This window comes from Alexandromys fortis, unplaced genomic scaffold (genome assembly GCF_014885135.2).
Source record: "Alexandromys fortis isolate MF-2015 unplaced genomic scaffold, M_Fortis_MF-2015_v1.1 scaffold_12, whole genome shotgun sequence".
Classification (NCBI taxonomy): Eukaryota; Metazoa; Chordata; class Mammalia; order Rodentia; family Cricetidae; genus Alexandromys; species Alexandromys fortis.
The window spans coordinates 15343504-15369140 of NW_026067937.1; the positions used below are offsets into that span (position 1 = coordinate 15343504).

A 25637-nucleotide genomic window follows, 5' to 3' on the forward strand; every position below is an offset into this window, starting at 1 on the left:
AGACAAAAAAAATTTTTAAATGATTTACAGTGTTAAAAATGTATGCAGACTAAAAGTTAAAATTCTTAAAGTAAAAAAAAAAGTAAGAAAAAGAGAAGTTGTGTGTGTTAGTACAGGCCTTTAATCCCAACGCTTGGGAGGCAGAAGGAGATTGACCTCTGTGACTTCAAGGTGTGGTAGCACACGCCTTCAATCCAAGTGCCTAGAAGGCAGAGACAAACAGATCTCTGTGAGTTCAAGGTGTAGTAGCAAACACCTTTAATCCCAATGCCTCCGAGGCAGAGACAGGCGGATCTCTGAGAGTTCAAGGAGAGCCTGGTCTACAGAGTTATTCCAGGTCAAAGAGATACAGAGACTATAAAAGTAAAAATAAACTTAATAGAGGTTAAAATAAAGCTCACAAAGATGGAAAATACACAGAGAATCTTGATACTGTATACTATTATGCTCTCTTTGAATTGTTTGAATGCTGAGGAAGGAGCAACAGATGCTAAAAGATATTTGTTTATAAATGCTGCTGAACTAATCCATCGTAGAGATTTTGATGCCTTGACTTTGAAATTTGGATCTAAGGACATGATGCTTTCGAAAGGAGTTTCCTATTTTGTTTTCACAGAGGATGAGACCCTGTTCATTTCTTCTATTCTGATATGGTATGATGGCCCACGCCCTCCTGAATGGTTGCTGTGAATACCTTCAGAAAATTGCTTCGCTCAACTGCCAACTGAGATGAAACTAGCACACAGGTTATACCATGAAAGACCTAATTAAAGACGCCCCCATTCAGCAGGAAGCAGTTTGGAGAGAAAAAACTGCGCCCATGTTCCCAAATATGGTTTATAAATGTTCTTTTACATTTAAAGGGGGAGATGATATAGGTATGAATAATTTACATTGATATGGATTTTGCTTTAGTGATTTAAATTTAAGGTTAATTTTGTAATGTATATAGGTTGTTAATGAATAATCATTAATAATAGTTAAGTTTGTAGTCATGTTAGTTAAGATTTTCTAGATGTGCATAGATATATTTTAGATAGGCATTCTTCATATTTTTCAAAGATTATAGAATATGGCATTTTAAATGTTTTAATAACTTAGGACTTTTTCATGACAACGAGACACTCTGCTCCTAGCAGCACCAATCTACTTCAAGAGGAAGATGGGCATCGAAGAGGAACCTTATGGAGTTTGATAGCCATTTGGGTAAGAAACTGCTCTTGCCTGGACTACTGCATAAACTGGACACAGAGAACCCGCAGAGAGAGGACTGCCGAACTTGCCTAAAGGTGAGATGATCTTTCGGGGTTCCTGATTCATGAGAGAGTCTGCAAGACATTCTTCAGGACAAGCAGATAGTGACTGCCTTTGAAATTTCCTGCTTTGTGGAAATGTCTGCTGGAAACTATGGGCCTGTAGGCCGAAGATGGATGCCCCAACGGTACAGAGGAACTTTGGGTGACTGTCCAGGCAGCGAGATGTCTCTGTCATTTCTAGAGTTTGAGAGTTTCTTATTTCTTATTTGCTTAGGTAATATTGTATCTTTCTGGACTCTTTGATGGAGTTAAAGAATAGTTAGTTATAGTTATAGTTTTCCTTAGTTATGATATAGATTATTGTAATTTTTACTTGATAACTGTTTTGTTATATGTAATTTTGCTCCGTTAAAGTTAAAGCCTTCTTTTTTTTGTTTAAACAGAAAAAGGGGAAGTGATGTGGGAGTGTCATATCAATCTGTTGATTTCATTGGCTGAGCAATAAAGAAACTGCTTGGCTGGCCCTGATAGGTTAGAACATAGGTGGGAGGAGGAAACAGAATAGGATGCTGGGCGGAAGAGGAAGTGAGGTCAGACTCTGCACTGCTTCCAGAGGGACCGGACAGCCGCCATGCTCTGCTCTCCCAGGCAGCTGCAACCCACGATGGACTTAGGCTAGAATCTTCCCGGTAAGCGCACCTTGGGGTGCTTACACACATAATTAGAAATGGGCTAGTCCAGGTGCGAGAATTAGCCTGTAAGGGCTAGAGTTCATGGGCCAAGCAGTTCTTAAATGAACACAGTTTGTGTGTTGTTATTTCGGGCATGAGCTAGCCAAGCGGCTGGTGTGTTGGGGATGCAGCCCCGCCATTCCTTATTTCAACACAGATAAACTTTCACTTGGGGCAGGTGAATGTTTCAAAATAAGTATCTGAAGTTATTTTATTTAGATTTTTCTTCTTTGGTCAGCACCTCCTTCCCAGTGCCCAACATTTCCTCGCTTATGTTTAAAGTAAATATACATAGAGTTGAGATTGGAGGGACGGCTCAGCAGTTAAAAGCACTGGTTGGTCTTCAGGGGACTCATGTTCCATTCATACACATGGAACACACACAGACATACATGGAAGCTCATAACTGTCTGTAATTCCAGTCCCAGGGGATCCAGTACCCCTTTCTTGCCTCCATGGACACCAGGCACACACATGGATATATATACAGACAATGGATAAATTTAAAAGATAAATATATATAGGGCATAGCTATAATTTTATATTGTATATTGACATTATATATTTATAGAATTAAATACTAAATAAGTTATCCTATATATGGAAATACATATTTGCATATATTAGCAGTGTCAGAAGCCCTTGCCATTTTGACACAGCATGTAAGGGAAACAGGCAAGTATATTAGAGCTGGGTCTGGTGCCCTGTGCTTATAATCACAGTCTTTGGGACATGGAGGCAGGAGGATCAGGGCTTTAAGGCCATCATTGGCTGCATAGCCAGTTCAGGGCCAGCCTGAGCTTTGTGAGACCTTGTTTGGGGGAAAAAATAGAGACATTAAATAAGTGTATTAAAAGTTGAACAACTTAGTCCTTTCAGGGTGTTGCTTGCCATCCTAAACATCTGCTTTTCCCTGTGTTTGTCTTTGATGACCAGGCGTGTGAGGAAGAGGTTATCTGTGCCATTATGTGTGCATCAGTCAAGTATAATATTCGGGGTCCCGCCCTCATCCCAAGAATGAAGACCAAGCACAGGTTCTACTACGTTACCCTCTTCTCCATTGTCCTCCTGGGCCTTATCGCCACAGGCGTGTTCCAGTTCTGGCCCCACTCCATCGAGTCCTCCAGTGATGGGGGTGTGGAGAAACGCAGCATCCGGGAAGTGCCGGTGGTCAGGCTGCCGGCTGCCAGCCCCATCCCCGAGCGGGGGGATCTCAGCTGTAGAATGCACACGTGTTTCGATGTCTACCGCTGTGGCTTCAACCCGAAGAACAAGATCAAGGTGTACATCTATCCCCTGAAAAAGTACGTGGATGATGCAGGTGTGCCAGTGAGCAGCACCATCTCCCGGGAGTACAACGAACTGTTAACGGCTATCTCAGACAGTGACTACTACACGGATGACATCAGCCGCGCCTGTCTGTTTGTGCCCTCCATCGATGTGCTGAACCAGAACCCCCTTCGCATCAAGGAGACGGCACAGGCCCTGGCCCAGCTTTCCAGGTACCTGACGCCTTGCCCCCAGAGCCCAAGGGAGTAAGTCTCCCATTGGCTTGTCCCCAGATGTTTCAGCTGACAGATGTGTGAGTGACTCACGTGTAGCAGGAGGTCTGTGCTGTGAGTGCCAGCCCGGGGCTGTCATCCTGCTGCTGTGGTGGCCTGTGGCTTCCTGGGGTTTAGAACTAAGGGAGGCTTTTCTCCTATACCTCTTGTAGAGTAAAATGCACAGCCGCAAGGCATTCCTGCACTGTGAACAGCTTGAAAGGCAGCTCAGCAAAAGGGATGTAAGATTTATTCCATACTCTGCCTCCAAGAGGTAACCACTGTTATTGTTTCAATGTTTTTTCTTTTGTATGAAATTGCTATGTGTGTATAATTATAAACATTTTTTGGCCAGGAATGGCATCATGTGTTCATACTCCAAAGGAGCTTTATTTCTCATAATACATTCTGAATATCTTTCCAAATAGTTTTTAAAGACATTTATTGTACAATAGTACATGAGTGCTCTATTTGCTTTCTGTCAGAAGAGGACATCAGATCCCTCTAGAGATGGTTGTGAGCCACCGTGTGGTTGCTGGGAATTGAGCTCAGAGCCTCTGGAAGAGCAGCCAGTGCTCTTAACCACTGTGCCATCTCTCCATCCCCTTTCCAGATAGTTTAACAGTGTGTGTGTGCACGCACGCACACATTCCTGTGCTCACACGCAAGCACTCAGATGCATACACACACAATGTCTATGTAAAGGCCAGAGATTGGTCTTTATCATTCTCCACCTTATCTCTTTTGAGAAAGGTCTCTCACTGAATCTGGAGCTGGCCCATTTGACTACATAGCTGGTCAGTGAGCCAGGGATCCTCCTGCCTCTGCCTCCCCAGCAGTGGGGTTTCAGGCACGCTCCTCTGCACCTGACTTCTCTATGGGTGCTGAGAATCGAACTCGGGTCCTCATGCTTGTACAGCAAACACTGTACTGAGTGAGTCATCTTCCTGGCCCTTCACATCCTTTTTAGTATAATTTTGAAGGCTGTTTACCATTCCATTGTATGGATATTCTGTAATATATTTAATCAGCCACCTATAGCCTGTTTACTTTTGTTCCTTTTACATTTTTATTTATTTAAATGTGTATAATGTTCTGCCTGCATGTGTATCTGTACCACGTGTATACCTGGTGTCCTCACAGGCCGGAGGAGAGCATTGAATGCCCTGGAACTGGAGTTATAGAAGGTTTGTGAGCCATCATGTGAGTGCTAGGATTAGAACCTGGGTCCTCTTTAAGAGCAACCAATGTTCTTAGCCACTGAGCCATCCCTCAAGCCCTACTTTTGCTTCTTGAGCATTTAGGTGGGTTTCGGGGTTTTGGTTTTTTATGTTAAATGATCAGAAATGGTGGGGTCGCAGATGAGCTGGGAGTATACATCTTTCTTATTTTTTAGCCTGTTGTCCCTTTGGGTTTTCAGAAGTTTCTTTGCACCTGCGAGGCCTTGCTGTTGTTGCTGCTTACACCTGTGTCCCAGCAGGTGGCGCTGTTGCAGGCTTGCGCTGTTGGCACATGTGCTCCAGAGTCATGCATTCATTTCTTCCTGGTTGAAGTGTGGATTCTCTTAGTTGTTTGCTTTCTCCATAGGTGGGATCGAGGAACAAATCACCTGCTGTTCAACATGTTGCCTGGAGGTCCCCCAGATTACAACACTGCCCTGGATGTCCCCAGAGACAGGTGAGCATTTGGGAGGCTGTCCCATGATGGATTTCTGAGGATTAGGTAAGTTAAATTGGAATCATTTATATCCATGAAATTAGATTCCTAGGCACAGGTGTGGTGGCATACACCTTTAAGCCCAGCACTTGTGAGGCAGAGGCAGGTAGATCTGCAAGTTTGAGGCTTGTTCCAGGACAGCAGGGCTACACAGGGAAAAAGCTGTCTTACAATCAATCAATAAATAAGAAAGGAATTAGGTTCCTGAACCTGCTGGGATATATTTTATGATCACAATTGTTTATTAAACTAGAAAATTCTCAGGGGCATTTCCGTCAAGCCAGAAACGAGGAAGCTGTTTAAACCTGTGGGCACACTGGAGCTGAGGTCGTGGACAGCTCTAAGAACTGTCTTGCTTTCCTAGTCTGAGCTAGCGTTAGTTTCAAGTGTAGTATCCAGCCCAGTTAGGTTCAGGATAATGGTGTCCGTTCATGCTTTCTGAATTGGGGTTCTGTAGCTTCTGAGGAGAGAGGAGTGGATGTGTAAAGGTACCCGAAGCCTGTATCATGAGGGCAGGCAGGGTGCTCATGGCATCATTGCCGGTGATTTGATCAGCCAGTTCCTTCTCCCCATTTTCTTCCCACCTCACCTCTCCTTTGTTCCCTCCTTTCTGGCAAAGCCGCCCAAATAGGCAGAAGTGGGGAGAGAGGTGGCTGGTGCTCCTGACTCTGGGCGCACTCATGACATTCCCCTGCCCTTTCATGTTAGTATCCCTGTTACTCACTTTAGCCCGCAGCTCCTGAAAGTTCCAGGATGAGGTGCTGGGTTTATCCCTTCTGTTAGTGTTTGGTTCACAGCTCTGAGGAAAACAGAGCTACTACTCAGGACAGTGTTTAGGTTGCAGGCGTCTACAGGAGTGTGGGCAGATTCATTTATTCCAGTCTCGTTACATGGTGTGGAATCTGGGATCAGTGTTGCCGACAGAGGTCTCTTCCTGAGACCAGCTGTGTTCCCAGAGGCTAACATTATCATCCGTGGAAATATACACTGTGTCCTGTGTCTGCCCAGATGGCTGATCTCAACATTCTGTGCTTCAAGTGGCTATCTGAAGTCAGTTTTGAGGTTTTGTCTGGTAATAGGATGATTACTAGATGCATAATAATGTAGAGAGCCCCGTGGACAACAGGGGGCAGTGTGACCACACAGGGATAGAGAGCCCCGTGAACAACAGGGGGCAGTTTGGCTGCCACTGTGTCCAATGGGACACTTCACTTTTTTTTTTTTTTTTTTGGCATCTTGCTGTATGCTCTGCATGTGTGACTGATTTTTCTCTTTAATCAAGTGTTAAATGTGGGAAGGTTCCAAGTGGGCAGGAGAATGTTGGGGTTTTAGTAGTTGATGCCTGGGTGTTAGGACTAGAAGGTAAAATTGTTTTCATCAGCATGTAGTTGGCTCTGTCTTGGCTGCAGTACTCTTCACTTTGATGCCTTGGTAGCTTCTGTGTGGGAGGAGTCATAGGCTTGTTTTTAAGTCTTTGTCCTCTGTCCTTGCTTGTGTGTTTGGAAAAGTGGAGGATAGCATCAGATGTAGCTGGATGTCTGTTCTGTAACTAGAAGGCAGGTGTGCTGTATTAGAGCCTTGAAGTCTGAACTCATGAATGTGCTTGCTTATATGATATTTTGTTTTGTTTTTCTGTGTATCCCTGGCTCTCCTGGAACTCACTCTGTAGACCAGGCTGGCCTTGAACTCACAAAGATTCACCTGCCTATGCCTCCCTAGTGCTGGGATTAAAGGCGTGTATCACCATTGCCTGTCTGCTTATATGGTATCTTGCTGAAAGAAGTGCAAGGATTTGAAATGAATTAGAATCCAGGGCCTTCAGCATGCTAAGCAAGCACTCTACCACTGAGCTGTAGTCCAAACTCCAAACATACCATTTATGCTGCTTAAATGTTTTCTGTTTCTCTTAGAACTTTTAGGAACAGTACACACAACGCAAAGGTACTTTGCACGAGAGTTGAACCACATGGGGTTATTTGTCTTCAGTCTGTCCTTGCACCGACACCAAGCAGAATGTGAAGCAGCTAGTCACATCCTCAGTGAAGAACAGAGAGACAATGGCGCATGCCCACTCTGCTCTTGTACAGTCCACACCCCCACGCAGGGAATAATAGTGGCTCCTACTTGGTGCCTGGGTCTTCCCAAATAAATAGGATAGTTAAGATAACCTCTTCTTCCCCCAGACATGTCCACATGCCAATCTAGAAAATTCCTCATTAAAAATCTTTTCTAGGTGATTCTACATTGTGCCAAATTGACAAGTAAAACTGTTACAACTATTCTGTTTTTCTAGTCCTTTTGCCCCCTCCCCCCTGAGTTTACACACACAGCACAACACATATGCATGCACACACATATACACTCACGCAGGCACACACACATTAAGTTTAACTTTAGTGGGAGCATATTAGACCTCTTTAATGCTTAACTAATGTTTATTTTCTTAGGTATATTCTAGAATATTACTACCTTGGATTTTCATTAGCCTTTTTTTGAATCTCTTTTGTACATATTTCTGCTGTGGTGTGGGTATGTATATTCATTTATTTGAACTTGTTAGGGAAACTTTAATCCTATACAAGAGAAGAGGGTTATAGCATAGTGAACTCTGTACCCCCACTGACAGCCTCTTGGCCAGTCTTGGTCCATCTATTCTGAATGGTCTCTTTCCCCAATTATCTATCTAGAAGCAAATTCCAGACCTCATCCCATTTCCTGTGCAGACATTCCTGTGTAGTTCTCTGTATTAACTATAACACTAGTATCATACCTAAAATATCAACAGTACTTAGAAAAATGTTTATATTTAGTGTATTTGTATGTGCCTGTATGAGTTTGTGTGCACCTCATGTGTGTAGGTTCCCTTGGAGGCCGGAGGGTGTGGGATCCCTTGGAACTGGAGTTACTGGCAGTTGTGGATACTGGGCCACGAGCCCTGGTCTGCTATAAGAGCAGTAAGCACTCCTAACTGCAGAGTCATCTCTCCAGCCATATAGTATTTGGTGGTGGTTTTGAGACGCCCCCTCTCTGTTTGGTACAGACTAGCCTCAGACTCAAAAATCTGCAGCTGCAGGTTTCTTAACTGAGATTGCAGGCATTCACAGACATGCTCTGTTCAACAATATTTCTTTTTAATTGTTGCTTAAACAAAGCATACGAACAGTTTTTGAGATAGTATCACTAAGGAGACCAGGCTGGCTTCGAACTCACTGAGATCCACCAGTCTCTGCCTCTCTGGTGCTGGAATTAAAGGCATGTGCCACCATCGCCACCTGCTCAACAATACTTGTTTAAATAAATTGATAAACTGCTAGGCACCTGTGTTTGGCACTGTGAGTGCTCAGCAGTAGGAGGCCGTCTGTAGCTGCTTGTGTGGATGGGAGTCAGGAGGGCGGTGGGAGCAAGGCTCAGCATGGGGGACAGAGGAGGAATATCTGGTTAGCCCCTGGGGACCTTCCCTTTGACCCCTTGGCCTGCCATGGGCAGGATCATTAACTCAGACTTCTTGACCTAAAGCTTTTGATTCCATCTCTTGTGGAACTTGCTCCAGCTTGAGGATCTGTGATGTGAAAGCAGAAACCCTCTCTGCAGTCCATGTGAAACGTGTCCTGTGAAGTGAGGGCAGGTGGTGCTCTGTCTGTTCCAGCGCCAGGGGAGCTGGGCTGAAGAGGCTGGGCTTTACAGGGGAGGATCCTCGGGACATTTGGACCTCCTGTCATCACCGTTCTTTCTGAGATCAGTCAGAGATGGCCTCTGTGTGTGTGTGTGTGTGTGTGTGTGTGTGTGTGTGTGTGTATACACTTCTCTGCTGTATCTGCACACCTGCCCCACGTCTCTGCATCATAATAATGTGTTTGGGACCATAGGACAGAATAACAGAATAATAATGAAGGTTGATGTGAGAAAGGACGCATGCTCCGCATCGCTGCTCCCTGTAAGTGGACAGTAACAGCCTAGTCACCCACAATGCTGACTTACTGTACTGCCTGGTGCCTGTCTATAGTGCCCACGTCTGTTTCTCTGCACAGCGGTCCTGGGGCCTGCAGGGTCTGCTTGCTGTCACAGCCACGGAACCTGTCTAAGTTCATGTTGGATGGATGCAGTATTGCAGGGAGATCAGGAAAACACTGGAGAGTGTGTTGGTACTGAGGATGTCATCATCTTAGAAGCAGACAGGAGGCTGGAGAGGTTCCAAGTCTGCTTGCTACTCCACTTGACAGTTCTTGGTTTCAGAGTACTTAAGCAAACAGAATGAGGTTTCCAGGGGTGGTTTGAACACTTCTGAACGTAGGCTGGCCACATTAGAAGGGAATATAAGTTGTGCAGAGGGGATTGGTAACAATTATTATTGAAAAGAAAACATGGTTTTCTTAGTTCAGACATTGTGCTCAAACTCCAAGGTGTGTGCCACTAGCAAAATCGCCCCAGAAAGTGCTTTTGATGACTTGGGGCCCTGGGACAGAAGCACAGATGAGGCTGTTGTGACCCACACCTGCTCCTCTGTCTGATGAAGTGTCATCGTGGCACTTGCTGGATCCAGTTAAAACAATGTGGTTGGTATTTTCTAATTAGGGTGGAGGCATGGTGGTGCCTACAAATGCCAAGAGAGGCTCTAGTGCACAACCCATCTCTGTTTCCCAATTAGGGGATGGTTAATAAGACCAGGCAGGAACAGTGGCAGCTGGTGGAGGCTGTGTGAGTGACACAGCCCTGGTATGGCAGAGGAGAGCTGTTTGGTCCAGGGACTGGAGAGTCTGGACTGAGGTACTGTGAGATGTGGTACCTGCTGGCTACCAGTGCTTTTCTTGTCTGTAGTCTTGAGAGATTCCAGGAGGAGGTGAGAAATGGTTGCCCAGTCTTCCTATAGACCTTCTGCTACCCCTGATGCTGTGGATGTGTTGAGAATAAAGTGGGGACTGGAGAGCTGGCTCAGTGGTTAAGAGGACTGGCTGCTCTTCCAGAGGATCTGGATTTGATTGCCAGCACCCACATAGCTGCTCACAATTGTCTATATAACTCTAATCTGAGGAGAGCCCATACCATCTTCTGGCCTCCATAGGCATACATGCAGGCAAAACACTCATACACATAAAAAAATAATAATAAAATAAAAAATTTTAAAAAGGATAAGGATTTCCAGGGAGGTGAGCAGGGTCCAAAGGAGGCAGCACAGGGCTGACAGGGTAGCTCAGCAGGTAAGTCTTCCACCAAGTGTGAAGACTGAATTCTGTCCTGGAACACACATGGTGAATGGAGAGCACAGACTCACAACTTGTACCTTGACCTCCACACATGTACTGTGGTAAATGCACACGTGCACACATGTACACACATCTATACAACATACACCAAAAAATAAAAGTGTAGTTGAATTTTTTGGAAGTAAGGAAAGATTTTAGGCAGTGAAGGAGGGCTCTTGTTAGTTGATGGAAAGCAGCTGACGCCTGGGTGGTGCTTCCTACATTATCTGTCGTATTTATTAACCCTCGGTCCTTGCCCTCCCTTCCCATGGTGTTTATCACGAAGACCTTTCTTTCTCAATGTTTACCAAACTCATTTCTCTGCAGGGCGCTGTTGGCTGGTGGCGGCTTTTCTACCTGGACTTACCGGCAGGGCTATGATGTCAGCATTCCTGTCTTCAGCCCACTGTCAACTGAAGTGGTTCTCCCAGAGAAAGCTCCAGGGTAAGGTGCATCCCTGCCCCATCAACCCCCCCACCCCAGCATGCACCATACACAGCAACTTAGCAAGTCTGTCATGTGAGAAGTGTTCCTTGGATCTATCTGGTCCCTCTCCCCTGGATCTGCCTGTACCAGCCCACTGCCATCTCCCTTGGGATGCTAAGTGACTTCCTGCTTTGTGAACCCGACTCTGGTATCCCTACCATCCAGTTTGGTGTTGCCCTTCCAGTGCCTGCCAGATAAAGCCATACTTTCCTGAATGCCTGTCCCAGCTGTCTTCCTTGCAGGTCCTCTCTCGAAGGGCGAAGGGCGTACCCTTCAGTTTTTTTACAACAGGTTTTGCTCTTCCTGTTATTCTCTAAACTCTTATCTGTGAGTGTGTGTTGTGTACACGTGTATGTTGTGCATGTGTGTGTGTTGTGTGTGCATGTGTGTGTGTATATAGGCAAAGATGACCCTCAGGTATCTGTTCTCGATTGCTCTCCACTTTTTGTTTTTTGAGGCAGGGTTTCTCACTGAACCGGAGCTCATCAATATGGCAAGGCTGATCAGTCAATGAGCTTCAAATTCTTCCTGTCTCTGTCCCTCAGTTCCTCCCACCTCCCAGCCCACCACCCCCGCTGTACTCCAGACATGTGCTCCTTGTCTGGCTTTCTATAGTGTCCCTGGGGATCTGAACTCAGGTCGTGAAGCTTGTGCAGCAGGGAGTGTAGGAGCCAGCCAAGCTGTCTCCCGAGCCCTGCCCAACACTCTTTTCTCCTTAGCTCTATCAGTCTAAGCCCTGCTCATCCTGTACTGCTTAGCTGGGGGAGGGGCCACAGCTTCTTTTCCCTGGACCAGACCCCCTGTACTCTGTTCCCACTGCAGGCTTCCCTTCCCTAGGGTGATGCTTGGGCAGTGGCACAACTCTTGGCAAGCCTGTCCTGTTTGGTCTTTGGATTTTGTCAGTGCGATGGAGTACAGGCCAGGTCTGCTTTTTAACCACCGTAGTGGGCTTGACATTTAGTTGGCTCATATTTTCGTATGTGGCATAAGGGGAAAGGTCTGGTTGCATGTACATAACCCATTCTTTACTGGGGACTGGTGGGAGCTCTGCGAGTTTTAAACAGACATGAGGATGATGGGGACATCCTTTGCTTGCAGGGGTGAAATGACAGCTCACAGAATGTCCTACCAGGTGTCACTTAGGACCAGCCCACAGTTTGATAGAAATGAGTCTCAAGGCACTAGTTCATTCAGAGAACATTAGGCCCATTCTCTGAGCATACAAGACTCAGAAGCCTGTGTAGACTCTGACAAGCCCGTGTACTCACTCCCCAGAAGACAGCACGCACCTTCCTGCATGTTTCATCCCGTGGCCCAGAGCCAACCAAGCTCTGAAGTATCTAGAGCATTTCTTTAGCAAATGTTTGGACACGATGCCAAGCCCTTTTCAGCTCCATGTGCTTTCCCTTAGCCCTCCGCACAGCAAAGCAAGGCTGCGTGGTCTGTGCACAGCAGCACAGGGTCATCCTGGGGGCTCCCGGGTGTGACTTCATTGCCTTTAAGTTGATAGTAACTCACAAACTGCAAACCAGTGTTTAAAGTGTAAAATCCTGGGGCAGGGAGGTTGTAGCTTATTCAGGATTGTGTAGTTCTCATCAATGCTGCTGTCTAAATAGAACATTTTATCACTCTCCAAATACAGTCAGCAGCAGCCAGTTGTCACCTCTGCTCAGGGCAGCATCTGCTAGCCTCCTTCCTGTCTCTGGCTCTACTCTGGACACTTCATGCTGGTGTGATCAGGCTTGTGTCCATCTTCCTCTACTGAGTGTGTTTTCACACTTTCCTCAAGCTGTAGCATGGAGCAGACACTTACTTCTCCCCTTGTTGGCTGTTTCTGGTGTGTCCGCACCATGTTTGGTTCACCCAGTCACCAATGGATGGCAATCACGATTATTTCTAATATTTAGCTGTATTGAATATGCTGCTGTGAGCCTTCAAGTGCAGGCTTTTGTGGAAGCCTGTCTTTTCAGTTCCCTTGGCTTCCTATCGAGGAGTGGCATTGTTGAGCCATAGAGTAATTCTCTTGTAGCTTGTAGAGGAAACACCAGACCTGCTCCCAAAGGCTACAGCACTGTGTGCACTGGCCAGCTGGTGCTGCATAAAGTTTCCAGTCCTCCTTGTCTTCACCTGCGCTTTCCATTGCGGCCATCCTAGGGCACGTGGGGCATGGGCTCACTGTTGCTTTCCTTTGCGTTTCCCCAGTGATCCCTCCCCTTGCATAGCTTTTCCTTGTGCTTATGGCCACTTACATGACTTCTTTGGATAAATGCCTGTTCATATTATTTGCTCATTTTAAATTGAATTGCTGCCTATTGTAGAATTTTAACAATTTTTATGTAGTTCAGGCAAATCACTGGGTATGTGATTTGCAAATATTCTCTCCTCTTCTGTAGGCTGCTTTTCCACTTTCTTGATAGTGACCTTTGAGGTACAAAAGGTTCTACTTTTAATGAAGTCTAATTTCTCTCTCTCTCTCTTGGGTTGAGGAGCAGCATTTGTGTGTGTGTTTGTGTGTGTGTGTGTGTGTGTGTGTGTGTTAGTATTTGAGACAGTGTTGGGACAGGGTCTTGCGTTGAATCTGGAGCTCGCCAGTTCATGGAGACTGGCTGACCCGTGAGCCTCTAGAATTCCAGTGTCTTGTGTGCTAGGTCTGGAGCTCAGGTCCCCATGCTCTCTCAGCCTTTCCTGTCTAGATGGCTCCCAGCCCCCAGTTTATTGGATTTTTGTTTAGATTGCTTGTACTTTTGGTGAAAATGTCAATATTAAAAAGAGAGATCATTGCCGAATCAAGCTTATGCTAGATTTACACGAATGTTCCCTTTGAAGAGTTTTGAGTTAGGGTGAGTTTTGAGTGAGGTAGGGGCCACATCTGTTCTCCTGCTTGTACATAGCCAGTGTCTCAGCCCCACTTCTGTATTCTGAGTCCTGTTGAGCTTCACTGGCCAAAAGAGACAGATTTATGTTTTGATTCTGCCCCCATTGTCATCATGTGTCCGTCCTTGTGGAAGTCCCTCACTGGCTCAGTTACTGTAGCTTTGTGATACATTTTGATGTAGGTAAATTGAGTTCTCCAACTTCGTGACATTTTCAAGGTTTTCCTGGCTACTCAAAGCCCTTTACGTTTTGTTACTTTTGATACAGCACAACTTAACTAAATATAATTTACAACACTGTGTCTGGAGAGATGTCAGTGCCGAAGAGTGCACACCGTTTTTGCGGAGGGCCCGCGTTTCCTCCTAGCACCTACATTAGACAGCTCACTACTGATTCTCACTCCACCTGCAAGGGCCAGGCACCTCTTCTAACCCAACGGGCACTTGCATCTCTGTCTCATACAAATGCATGATCCACAGTTTTCCCAAAAGTTATTAGGAAAAATTCCAAGTGGTAGTGAAGCTTAAAAATCTTGTCTGTAGCTGTTGGTGTCGCTCAGCTCTGAGTGCTTGTCGGGTGCAGGCATAACTTTGGGCCTGGTTCCCAGCACCCCACATCCTGAGCACAGAAAACATAACGGGATGCAGTGTTCCTGTGTGTGGCTCTTACGTATGCTTCTGTGACTTGTGTTTAAGGCTGCCTTTCTTTATCTCATGAAATACAGACTTGCACATTTCTGGTGGCTCTGAGTAGGACAGACTGATTTGTAAAACATAAAGACTTAGCTATTATCATTATTTAAGGGCTGGGGTGTTCAGGACAAGCAGTTCTGCTTGCAAGGCCTTGCTAGGGAGTACTCTTCAGGGCACCCAGGTGGTGCTGGGCATCACACGGTGAGATAGACTTTCCTATCCAGACCTTATTCTACAGAAGGAAGCCCCCTGGGTTAGAGCTCCCCCTCGTGGCCTCTTTTCATTGTAAGCACCTTCCAGAGATCTCACCTCTGGAAGCACAGTTGATGACTTGATTTTCACAGTGGGAATTGAATTTCATCATGAATTTTGTTAGGAATTTTTAAAATGTACCAGGCATTTTTAAAAATGAATAGTCATCACTAAATATGAACAAAATAAAATTATTCTTACATTAATTTTTGTTGTCAAAATGAAAATATTAAAGATTCTTTGCTTTTTTTTCTCTTTTAGAGTTTGGGATTGAACCCAAGGCCTTGTGTGTGCTAGACAAATTCTTCACAGACCTACACCACATTCCTAGCCCCTGCTATTTTATTTTCCCTTTTTTTTGAGGCAGTCTCACTATGTAGTCCAGGCTAGCCTTAGATCTGTAATCTTGTCTTTGCCTCACTTGCTGGAGTTACAGGTGTGGGCCTCCACACACACTTCAGAGATGGTTCTTTTAAGAGAGGCTCTTATTCTGTAGTTCAGACTGGCCTGGAACTCACTTTGTAGACCAGAAGAGCCTAGAACCTGTGGCAGTTTTTTCAGCTCTGCCTCCCAAGTGCTAGGATTACAGGCACTTGTGTGAATCCCCAGCTCTTTGCAAACAATTCTCACAGAGAATTTAGAGGCCAGGGAAGCTGTTCCGCAGCTGTCTCAAGGCTTGTTGGTTCCTGTGGGGCAAGCCAGTTTGTCCTGTATTCAGGATCTTCAGTTTGGCACACTGATGTAGCATAAGATAGGATGGCCCTGCCTGCACCAACTGTCCTGTTTGCACGCTTTGGGCACAGTGAACCTCTCTTACCAGTTCTGTGGGTGATGGGAACTGTCCCTCATCCAAGTTCCTGACAGGACGGCGGCAGACCTGCCATGTTTACCCGTCTGCACAGGACAGCCACCACAACGGGGAGTGATGGCTCCAGACGTCATCAGGGCTGTGGCCCAGAAATGTAAGAAGCCTGGGCCCAGGCGGAGTACGCGGTGAATGCTGGGCACCCATGGGCCTGTCTGTGTGGTTCAGTTTTCCTAAACTGTGATCTACCTTGTGTCCTAGTGGCTTAGGACTGTCATTCCCGCGAGATTTAATCTAGGGGTGAAAGCACTGAAGCCCAAAGGTGGGCAAGCAGTAAGTACAGAGACCACCTTCAGATGATTGACTTCAGAGACTTAAATTGCGTCGTCTGTGGTATTTTCCTAGTCATGGTCTTTCTGGTTTTTATGTATGACTACATGGAATTTGAGATCACTTGAGGCTGCAATTAGTTTTAAAATTATGTGGTCCAGTAGCCTGTGAGAGACTCCACCGTCTTCCTAGCACCCGGAAGCCAAGTGCTCGTGGGACAGGACCCTTTCTCCCTGGCCACCTTGAAGCTGTACCTTACAGTGGAATGTTATTTTTATAAAAGACACTCCTCTTCTGCCCTCCAAAGACTAAAGGTGAAGACAGGCTTTGGCCTCCTCAGCCTCTCAGGGCCCCAGGGAAGACAGGGAGGGGTCCTGCCCTCTGTGAGAGGTGTTTCTTAGGGAATTCCCACGTCTTCTGAGGGCTACTCAGCATAGCAATGCTGTTTTTCATTTTTATTTTAAAGCCCTCCCAGTGCTTTTTCAATGGGAAGCTCAAAGTTGTTGCTATTGATAGCTGCTTCTCACAGCTTCTCACAGCCGTGGTGGGCCTAGCTGGAATTCTTATCATTTTCCTTCTAAGAGGAGCTAAATCTGGAGTTTACAAGCCTTGTTTTTGAGGGCGACATCACGTTCTCAGCACGATTTGACTTCAGCTTTGAGACCAGTGGGGCTGGGAGGAAACATGAGTCACAGCTCACTTGAGCCCTCAGAAGAAAAAACAAATCTACCTGAAACTTTCACTTGGTTAAAACTTAACTGGGCATAGTTTGTCAGCTCTCCAATGGGTCAAAGAGAGCCAGTATGCAGGCAGGGGAGCCTGTTTAGAATCCTGTTTACATCTGCACACTTGTACTGGGCAGGACCGGGGGCGTAGATGCAGTGTGTGGCGCTCCGATGGGCCTGACAGCTCTCAAACAGTGAAGCAGTGAAATTCAGCCCTGCGTCTTTGGTTAGCTTCCTTTGAGAACCACATAGTAACATCTGCTGATTTCTGAATCTGTGTAGCACTGTGCACATGTATGTGTCTTTGTGTGGGCTTGCATGCACGTGTGTGCACGTGTGCCAGAGGGATGCTTGGTATCATCCTCAGGGAGGATGTCCACTTCCGTTGAGGGCTCTCTCATTGACCTGGAGTCATTAATTATGCTAGCCTGGCCGACCAGCAAGCCCCAGATATCCTCTTGTCTCCACCTCCCCAACTCTGGGATGCTGGGGGCTGAACCTAGGCCTTCATGCTTGTTGGCAAGCACTTTACTGCCTGAGCCCCCTGCCCTCCAGCCCTCTATTTATACACAGGTTTTACTGTGTAGTTCAAGCTGGCCTCAAGCATGCCACCTTTCTGCCTTAGCTCATAGGTATGGGATTACCAGTGTGTACGGCCACACTCAGCTCCAGCTCCATCCAGCACTGCAGGGCCAGCCTGGTTCTGGCCTTCCACAGTTGCAGCTCCCTTCTGGCTCCCATGATCCTCAGTGTCTAGACATTGTGATTCTCTGTTCTGTATGTCTTTATGCAACTGAAGTAGACTTGGACCTGAGTTGCTGAGAATTTTCTTTGGCTATGGGTGTATGGCTAAGGCTCTCTCCAGTCAGAACAGATGCATTCATGGGGCTGTAGGCTTTATGAATCTGGGTGTAAAACACACAGCTCTAGTTTCCCCAACTTTACCAGTTTGGGTAGGATATGTGTAGCTCTGCCCTGTTTTTCAGGGTAAACAGGGGCAGGGGTGTTCATTTTCTCAGAACCTGCTTTATGTGTGTTAGGAATATTTCTTAGACGAGCCTCTCTCATTGGTAGCGATCTCCTAGCCTATGGGGCCCCTTCCCTGTGTCCTACCTGCTCTGTACTGTAGGAGTCTTGCTTTTCAGGCAGGAGTCACTGTCTAGTCTCCCACTTCTCCTAGGCCGTAGTATCCTTACAGCCATTCTAACTGTCCAGTCTTGTTTGCTATGGGGAGGGGATAGCTCATGGTTTCAGAGGCCTTAGTTTATACTTGGCCCAGTCATTTTGGGGTCTCTGATGAGGCAGGACGCTGTGGTGGCTTGGGCATGTGGTGGAATTAAACTGCTTATTCCGTAGCAGCCAGGAGAGCCCACAGAAAGAGGAAGGGCCAGAGACAGAACACATGCTTCAAGCTTGCCACAGCCACACGCTTCACCCAGTGGGGTCCTCCTCCAACATTTCTACAGCCTCCCAGGAGCCCACCAAATTATTAACTTTTTTATGCTTATTTGTGTGTGTGTGTGTGTGTGTGTGTATGCACATGTGCACACCACAGTGTACATGCATCAATAAGAGGGCATTTAATGAGAGTTAGTTCTCTCTTTCCACTAAGGACTGAGCTCAGGTCATCGGGCTTGATAGCAAGCACCTTTACCCACTAAGTAATCTAACTATCATTCATAAATTATAAATCTATACATGGACTAATCTGTTGATGAGCTTGAAGCCCCATGATCAGTCATGTCCTGCCTCAGCCTCTTGAGTATGTGGGACGTGCACCACGTGCCCCTTGTGCTCACAGTTTTGTGTCTTTGGAGACCTGCATATCACTGGGCCTTTGGTGTCTGCCTTTATTTTGTTTTCTTTGGATACTTGCCATGCATGTGCTGAGATGTGCTCTGTGATGTAGTAAGTGTGCCCCCGCCCCCATCTCTGGTTTTTAGCTTCCCCTCCTGCCCACATAGCCTTGGGAATGGAAGTGTCCTCGAGTCCCTCCATAGCATGGGGTACTGTTTGACACTGCAGCCTAGCAGGGGGACTATGTCTTTCCCTTTCTGAAGGATGCAGCCAGCGTTCAGTTTCTCCTCAGACCTCAGAACTCAGACTCAGGTTTAATAAAGCATAACTTTTTGTCGTTCTGTTCAAGTAATTAGCCTGTTTCCTCTCTGTTTATACATTTCTGTGTTTATAGCACACTCTGTAGGCTTAACATGCCATGACCATTCTTTCACAATGTTAGCAACTATTTCTGCTGGACATAGTGGCATACGCTTTTAATCACAGCACTCAGGAGACAGAAGCAGGTAGATGCCTGTGAGATTGAGGCCAGTCTGGTCTAAACAGCAAGTTCTAGTCAAGCCAGGAATTACATAGACCTGTGTAAAACAACAAAAAGAAAAAAATAGAAAAAGAAGAGATTTGCGTAAAGAAGCATTTTATGGCATTATATTTCTGCATGCAAGTATTTTTTATAGAGTGCATAATGTTTTTACTATCTAGTAATGTGCCTCATATAATTTTAAAGCTAGGTGGTGGATGTTGAGACTGGCCGGCAAATACCTGTTGCTGGAAGTTCAGTGTTAAGTTTTGTGTGACCCAACTGACCAGTGATTGATCCCAGGTGACCTTTTCTTCCCCTGTAGTCCCCGGCAATACTTCCTGCTGTCCTCTCAGATGGCCATCCATCCTGAGTACAGAGAAGACCTAGAAGCCCTTCAGGCCAAACACAAAGAGTCAGTGTTGGTCCTAGACAAGTGCACCAATCTCTCGGAGGGTGTCCTTTCTGTCCGCAAGCGCTGCCACCAGCACCAGGTCTTTGATTACCCCCAAGTACTGCAGGTGAGTACCACTCAAGACCTTGCCAAGTGTAGGACAGGTTGCTGCCGTGGAGTAAAACTGACCCCAGTACCAGGATCTCATTTTGGGGCGCAGTGCCATGCACCTGTTCTTCCTCTGTACACATACATTGAGAGGTATGAGAGAGTGAGTGAGGAAGAGCTTTTTTTGAGAGTTTGTTTTTGTTGGAATTGTCTCTAGAAGCTATCATTTTAATGCCTTCTCAAGGCTCTGTGTACCTTTAATGAATAGCTCCTATAGGCAGACAATGCCAGTGCCTTGGGGACTGAAAGAACAGAAATTTCAAACCTTCCTTATGAGGACCCTCTAGAGGGTCTGTCCCATTGCAGGCTGTGCTGAGGTCCAGGATTAGGCATTACTGAGACTACATGCTACATATGTGTACACAGTTCGTGGGTGCTGATGGACACTAGGACCTCATGTGGTCACCTGACCAGAAGCAGCCTGTGATGCTGGCTCTTAACATGTGCAGAATGCCAGCCCTGGTAGCACTTGGGTTGCACTGAAGAATTAAGGTGGGAAACCCCGCAGCCAGCTGAGCATTTCCTATTTCACAGGTGTGAGGTCCTTTGGCAGTTTCTAGATGCCTTGTCACTGCTTAGCCTTGGGGGAGATGCCATAATGTGCGGGCATCCAAGTAAGTGATGCTAGTGACGTCTTTGTAACCCTCAGCATTTTCTTTTGTTGCTGCAGGAGGCTACTTTTTGTGTGGTCCTTCGAGGAGCTCGGCTGGGGCAGGCAGTGCTGAGTGATGTGTTACAGGCTGGCTGTGCCCCGGTTGTCATTGCAGACTCCTATATTCTGCCTTTCTCTGAAGTTCTTGACTGGAAGAGGTAGGTATACTGTCTAGTGAACTGTAGCTGGTGGCCAGTATTGGAAAGGAAAGCCTCTCAGACCGTTGTGGTACACACCTGGGTTTGAGAACTGCAGGTTGCGGATGCCTAACTTCTAAGTCAGAAACATTCCAAAGTGTGAAGCTTTGAGCACTGTCAAGAATGCCACAGTGGACAATTCCACACTTGATATTATGTCATAGCTCACAGTCAAAATGCCGATGTCAGGAGATGCAGAAAAAAATGGGGTGGAAGAAAAGATCACTATACCTGATGCATACACATATTCTCATAATGAAGTCCATTATGTAAGAAACAAGCAAGCAAATAAGTTCTGTTCTTGAGGGTGGCCAAGGCTGTGTGAGTGTGGCACACACTGCTTGGCATAGTTCTTCTGAGTATTGCTTGTAGCCCCAGATTGGCTAAGAGGATTCAGATGCCAACACTGAGCTCATGTGCTTGGTGGCAGCCATACAGTCCTCCAAGAAGGAACCGCTGCCACACCGTCATCTGTGCATTCCAAATAGATTAACGTAAAATCTATATCTATATCTATTTATAGATAGATAGATAGGTAGGTAGGTAGATAGATAGATAGATAGATAGATAGATAGATAGATAGATATTGAAGTATAAACTTTTATAGCCACTTAAGTTTGGTAAGAACGGCAATTAAAGGATGCTAATATATAAATTACATTCAGGTTGTGTGTGTAACAAATGCACAGAACATAAACAAATCTTCATATTTATATTATGTCCATGCAGATATTCCAAAATCAAAGGTAGCTTGAGACTGGGCCTATGATAAGGGATCCTGGCCACTACTGCTTTAGCATGTTTGTAGCACTGGGCCTAGGGTAAGGGATCCCTGGCTGTTATTGCTTTAGCACATTGGTTTAGAGCAGTTCATAGAGTCCAGTGGGCCGAACCCACAGGCTGGCTGTTTGTAGAAATAAAGTCTTATTGAATCACAACTGTACCCCTTCATTTGTGTGTTACTTGTGAAGTGCTGAGTCATTGTGGAGACTGGGTGGCTTACAGAGATACTTATTTGCTGGCTCTTTCCACAAAACAGTCGCCACCTCTGGGCTGGAGCAGTCTAGACACAGCTGGAGAGTTTCCTCTATTCGAGGGATTCTGAATGAAAGCTCCCAGGTAACCGGATTCATAACTGCGGTTGAGCCAGTGCTGTGGAGTTGCCCAGTGTGATGGCTGCCAGTGGAGAGAGAGCCTCTACTTCAGTGAAAGCAGTGAAAGATGCAGTCCCTGCCTGGTTGTGGTCGCAGGAATTGCCCCTGGTCACGTGTTATTTCCTCAAGACTGGTGGCAGACTGTTAAAATTTAATTTCCATTGCTGTATACCCTTCATCTCATGTCTTTGCTAAAAATATTTAATTGCTTTCTCCTCTCCCAACTCTTATGATCGTTTATCCAAGTCCAATAGCATAGGTGTTTGAGCAGTTTGAATAGTACCAATCGGCTAACCCTCATCCATCTTACGTTTATTAGAAAGCCTACTGTTTATAAGATGGTATTTTATAATCCTGCATCTGAGGAGGTTAGAATCTAAGGGGAAAAGAGCCAGGGATTCAGGGACAAATGCAGATCCTGCTTGATTATGTTCACTTCTCTGGGCTTTACTTCCCCATAACCTCTCCAAGTAGCACGACCAACTGGAAACTGAGTGTTCAGATATCTGAGCCTATGGGATGTAGTGTTCAAACCTTCATCAGCACTGTCAGCTGTAGGTTTTCTTTTCCTTTTTTTTTCTAGAAGATTTTTTATTACTTTATAAATAATATCAATCAAAATGTCCACTTCTTCCCCTCCTCCCACTTCCCTCCTGCTCTCCCTTCCCTCTCCCCTTTCCCCCTCCAGTCCTAAGAGAGGGCAGGGAACCCTGCCCTGTGGGAAGTCCAAGGCCTTCCCCACTCCATCCAGGCTTAGGAAGATATGCATCCAAATAGAATAGGATCCCAAAAAGCCAATACATGCAGCAGAGACAAATCCCAGTGCCATTATCATTGGCTTCTCGGTCTGCCCCAATTGTCAGCCACATTCAGAGGGTCCAGTTTGATCCCATGCTCACTCAGTCCCAGTCCAGCTGGATTTGGTGAGCTCCCATTAGAACAGGCACACTGTCTCCATGGGTGGACCAACCCGTTGTGGTCCTGACTTCCTTGCTCATCTTCTCCTTCTGCTCTTCAACTGGACCTTGGGAGCTCAGTGCAGTGCTCCGATGTGGGTCTCTAGCTCTGTCTCCATCCATCGCTGGATGAAGGTTCTATGGTGATATTCAAGATAGTCATCAGTCTGACTACGGGAAAAGGCCAGTTCAGGCACCCTCTCTTCCACTGCCCAGGATCCTAGCTGGGGACATCCCCGTGGACATCTGGGAACCCCTCTAGAGCCAAGCCTCTTGCCAACCCCAAAATGGCTCCCTTAATTAAGATATCTTCTTCCCTGCTCCCATATCCGTCCTTCCTCCATCTCAGCCATCCCACTCCCCCAAGCTCTCCCCAACCCTTCCCTTCTCTCTTCTCTCTCCCTCTCCCCTTCCCCCAACCCTACCCCTATGCTCCCAACTTTTGCCTGGAGATCTTGTCTGCTTCCATGTTCCAGGCAGATCTATATATGTTTTTCTTTGGGTTCACCTTATTACTTAGCTTCTCTAGGATTGTGAACTATAGGCTCAATGTCCTTTGTTTATGTCTAGAATCCAGCTATAGGTTTTTCCAAGAGGAGCCAGGTTAGGCCTTTTTCAAGGAAGCTCTCTGCTTAGTGATGTGAGAGCAGTGAAGCCACAGTCCCCAGATGCTGTGACGTGACTGGTCAGATTCTGGCTGGGCAGTACTAGGAGAGTGCTAAGACTGACATTGGTGAGGGCCTTGCAGGGCAGTGGTGTAGTGGGTGTGGAAGGGAACTTCTATAGCTTCAGTGTTGTGTTGTGGGTGAGCAACAGGAGGGCTGTGTGTGTGGAGTCAGGAGTCTGAAGTCAGATAACCAGCTCTTATTGGCTAGCTTTGAAATTATGGTAGATTGGCTCATCTCTTGGTTCTCAGTCCTGTCTCTGCTGCAAAAATCGTTTACTTGTTCGGCAGATGTCCTGAAGTCCTGACTGTGGGAGCAGCACACTGAGTGCTCCGGGTACAGTGTGGACAGCCTAACACAGTGGGCAGGAGTGGGAGCTAGATTTCAACGAGCATTTTTATGCAAGTGTGTTGTACCCTGTGTACACTGTCCTTGTGGAAGTCAATGCCAGTCTCCCCTTCTCACTCTACACCCAGTCTGTATGTGGGGTGTAGGGCACAGGGCAGACCTTTGCTCTCCCCAGCTCCACTCTGGTGTAGCTCTGCTGCCTCTGCAGGAGTTCCAGCCCTTCTTCCTGCTCCTGTGCCTGCTTCCTGTCACTGGCTGACCCCGTAGACAGCATGAGCCTGTTGGAGCTTATTTAGCTTCTTGGGCCTTTTTGCCTCTACCTCCTAGTGGTTTCCCATCTCAGCACCAAGTCCTCCGTGGCCTCCAAGGTCCTGTGTGCATCACTGCAACCTGCCCTTCCCCTTTCTGCTTGATCATGTTCTCCTCCATCCTGTTTACTCTGCAGCAGCCACAGGGGCCTCCTTGCTGTTCCTGGACGATGACCAACATGATGTGTCCTCGGCCTTTCACTCATTAGCCCCGTGCCTGGAGCTCTCTTCCCACAGACCTTCTCATGCCCTGTTCACCCCTCTTCCCTCTGATGTTCTCTGTTGAGTTCTCAATGCCCAGAACATAGTGGGACTGTTATAAGTAAATGCTAAATCAATGGATGGATTTGTGTAGAGGCTAAATGGGGGGAAGTAGTTGTTAATTCTGGGATTGTAGAGCAGGGTAAGGAAGAGTGGACAGTAAGGACATTTCCCCTGCAAAGGCTCTGTGGTGAGACAGAACTTGCTGTGGTTGATGGCAGTTATGCCTGGGAGGACAGAACAGATGGGGAAGGACGTAGAGCTGAAGGAGTTGGGGGGGGGGGGTTCTTTCTGCTCCTGAGAAGGGAACGGGACAGGGTATAGTGCTGCTTTCTGGGAAGGTCTGTGCACATGTAAATGGTGCTGTTGTCTCCAGGGCATCTGTGGTAGTCCCAGAAGAAAAGATGTCAGACATGTACAGCATCCTGCAGAACATCCCACAAAGGCAGATCGAAGAGATGCAGAGACAGGTAAGAGGCCAATGCTGAGACACCTGGCTGGGGATGGCGTTTGGGGGTGCTGGAGCAGTGACTTGGACAGAGTGGCTCTTCAGCCAAGTACACAGTGGGGCTGTGTCTTCAGTGTATCTGCTGCTGACCAGAGCAAGGGCTAGAGGAGGGTTTCGGGCTCTGCGGGGCGGGGAGAGGGGGGCACCCAGTGATCACAGGTAACAGCAACAAAGACAGCCAGGGAAACAGGGCAGCATGTTTGGTTGTGTGCTAAGGAAGACAACCTTTGTGGCAAGTGGTCTTGTCCTCTATTTGCCTTTTTCCTGCCTCCCTCTGCAGACCTCGCTTGACCTTTTGACACCCTGTCTGGGTTGTGATAGCCTGGAGAACTTCACTGGGTTCCCATTGGGTCTCATTGCTCTCTCCTAAAGAAACCTAATGGAGCTTCATTGTTAGGCAAGTTAAGGAAATCTCAAAGATGGCCCTGAAGTTAATGCTGTGATCATCTCTTTTGTTTCTTTTTATGGATTTTTATTTTTATCAGAATTATCTACATAGGCTAGAGAGATGGCTCAGTCAATAAAATATTTGCCACAAAAGCATGAGGATCTAGGTTTGTATCCGTAGGATTCATGTAAAAAGTTAGGCTTGGTGACAAAGACCTCTAACTGTGAGGTGCTAGTGGCATGGATACTGGCTGATCCCTGAAGCTCATTCTAGGGACAGGCTTAAGAGTGAGAAACCTTGTCTCCAAAAAATAAAAATAGGGAGGTGTCTTAGGGTTTCTATTGCTGTGAAGAGGCACCATGATCACAGCAACTCTTATAAAGAAAACCATTTAATGGGTTTCTTACAGTTCAGAAATTTAGTCTGATGTGGGAGTGTCATATATCAATCTGTTGATTTCATTGGTTAAGTAATAAAGAAACTGCTTGGCCCTGATAGGTTAAAACATAGGTGGGTGGAGTAAACAGAACGGAATGCTGGGAGGAAGAGGAAGTGAGCTCAGAGGCCATGCTCCCCTCTCCCGGGCAGACGTGATTGATGAAACTCCGACCCAAGATGGACTTAGGCTAGAATCTTCTCGGTAAGCGCACCTGTGGGTGCTACACACATTATT

The 25637-nt window shown here is 46.5% G+C and overlaps 1 protein-coding gene across 1 annotated transcript in view; it reads left to right on the plus strand.

Annotated features, from left to right (window-relative positions):
* The window catches only part of Ext2 (exostosin glycosyltransferase 2), a 148758-nt gene that overhangs the window by 8252 nt on the left and 114869 nt on the right, over positions 1-25637 (plus strand). The window contains exons 2-7 of the mRNA XM_050146887.1: positions 2924-3489; positions 5116-5205; positions 10812-10928; positions 19291-19486; positions 20198-20337; positions 24445-24538. Coding sequence (XP_050002844.1) covers positions 2954-3489; positions 5116-5205; positions 10812-10928; positions 19291-19486; positions 20198-20337; positions 24445-24538 — 1173 coding nt within the window. The 5' untranslated portion in view covers positions 2924-2953. The remainder of the gene's footprint in view (positions 1-2923; positions 3490-5115; positions 5206-10811; positions 10929-19290; positions 19487-20197; positions 20338-24444; positions 24539-25637) is intronic.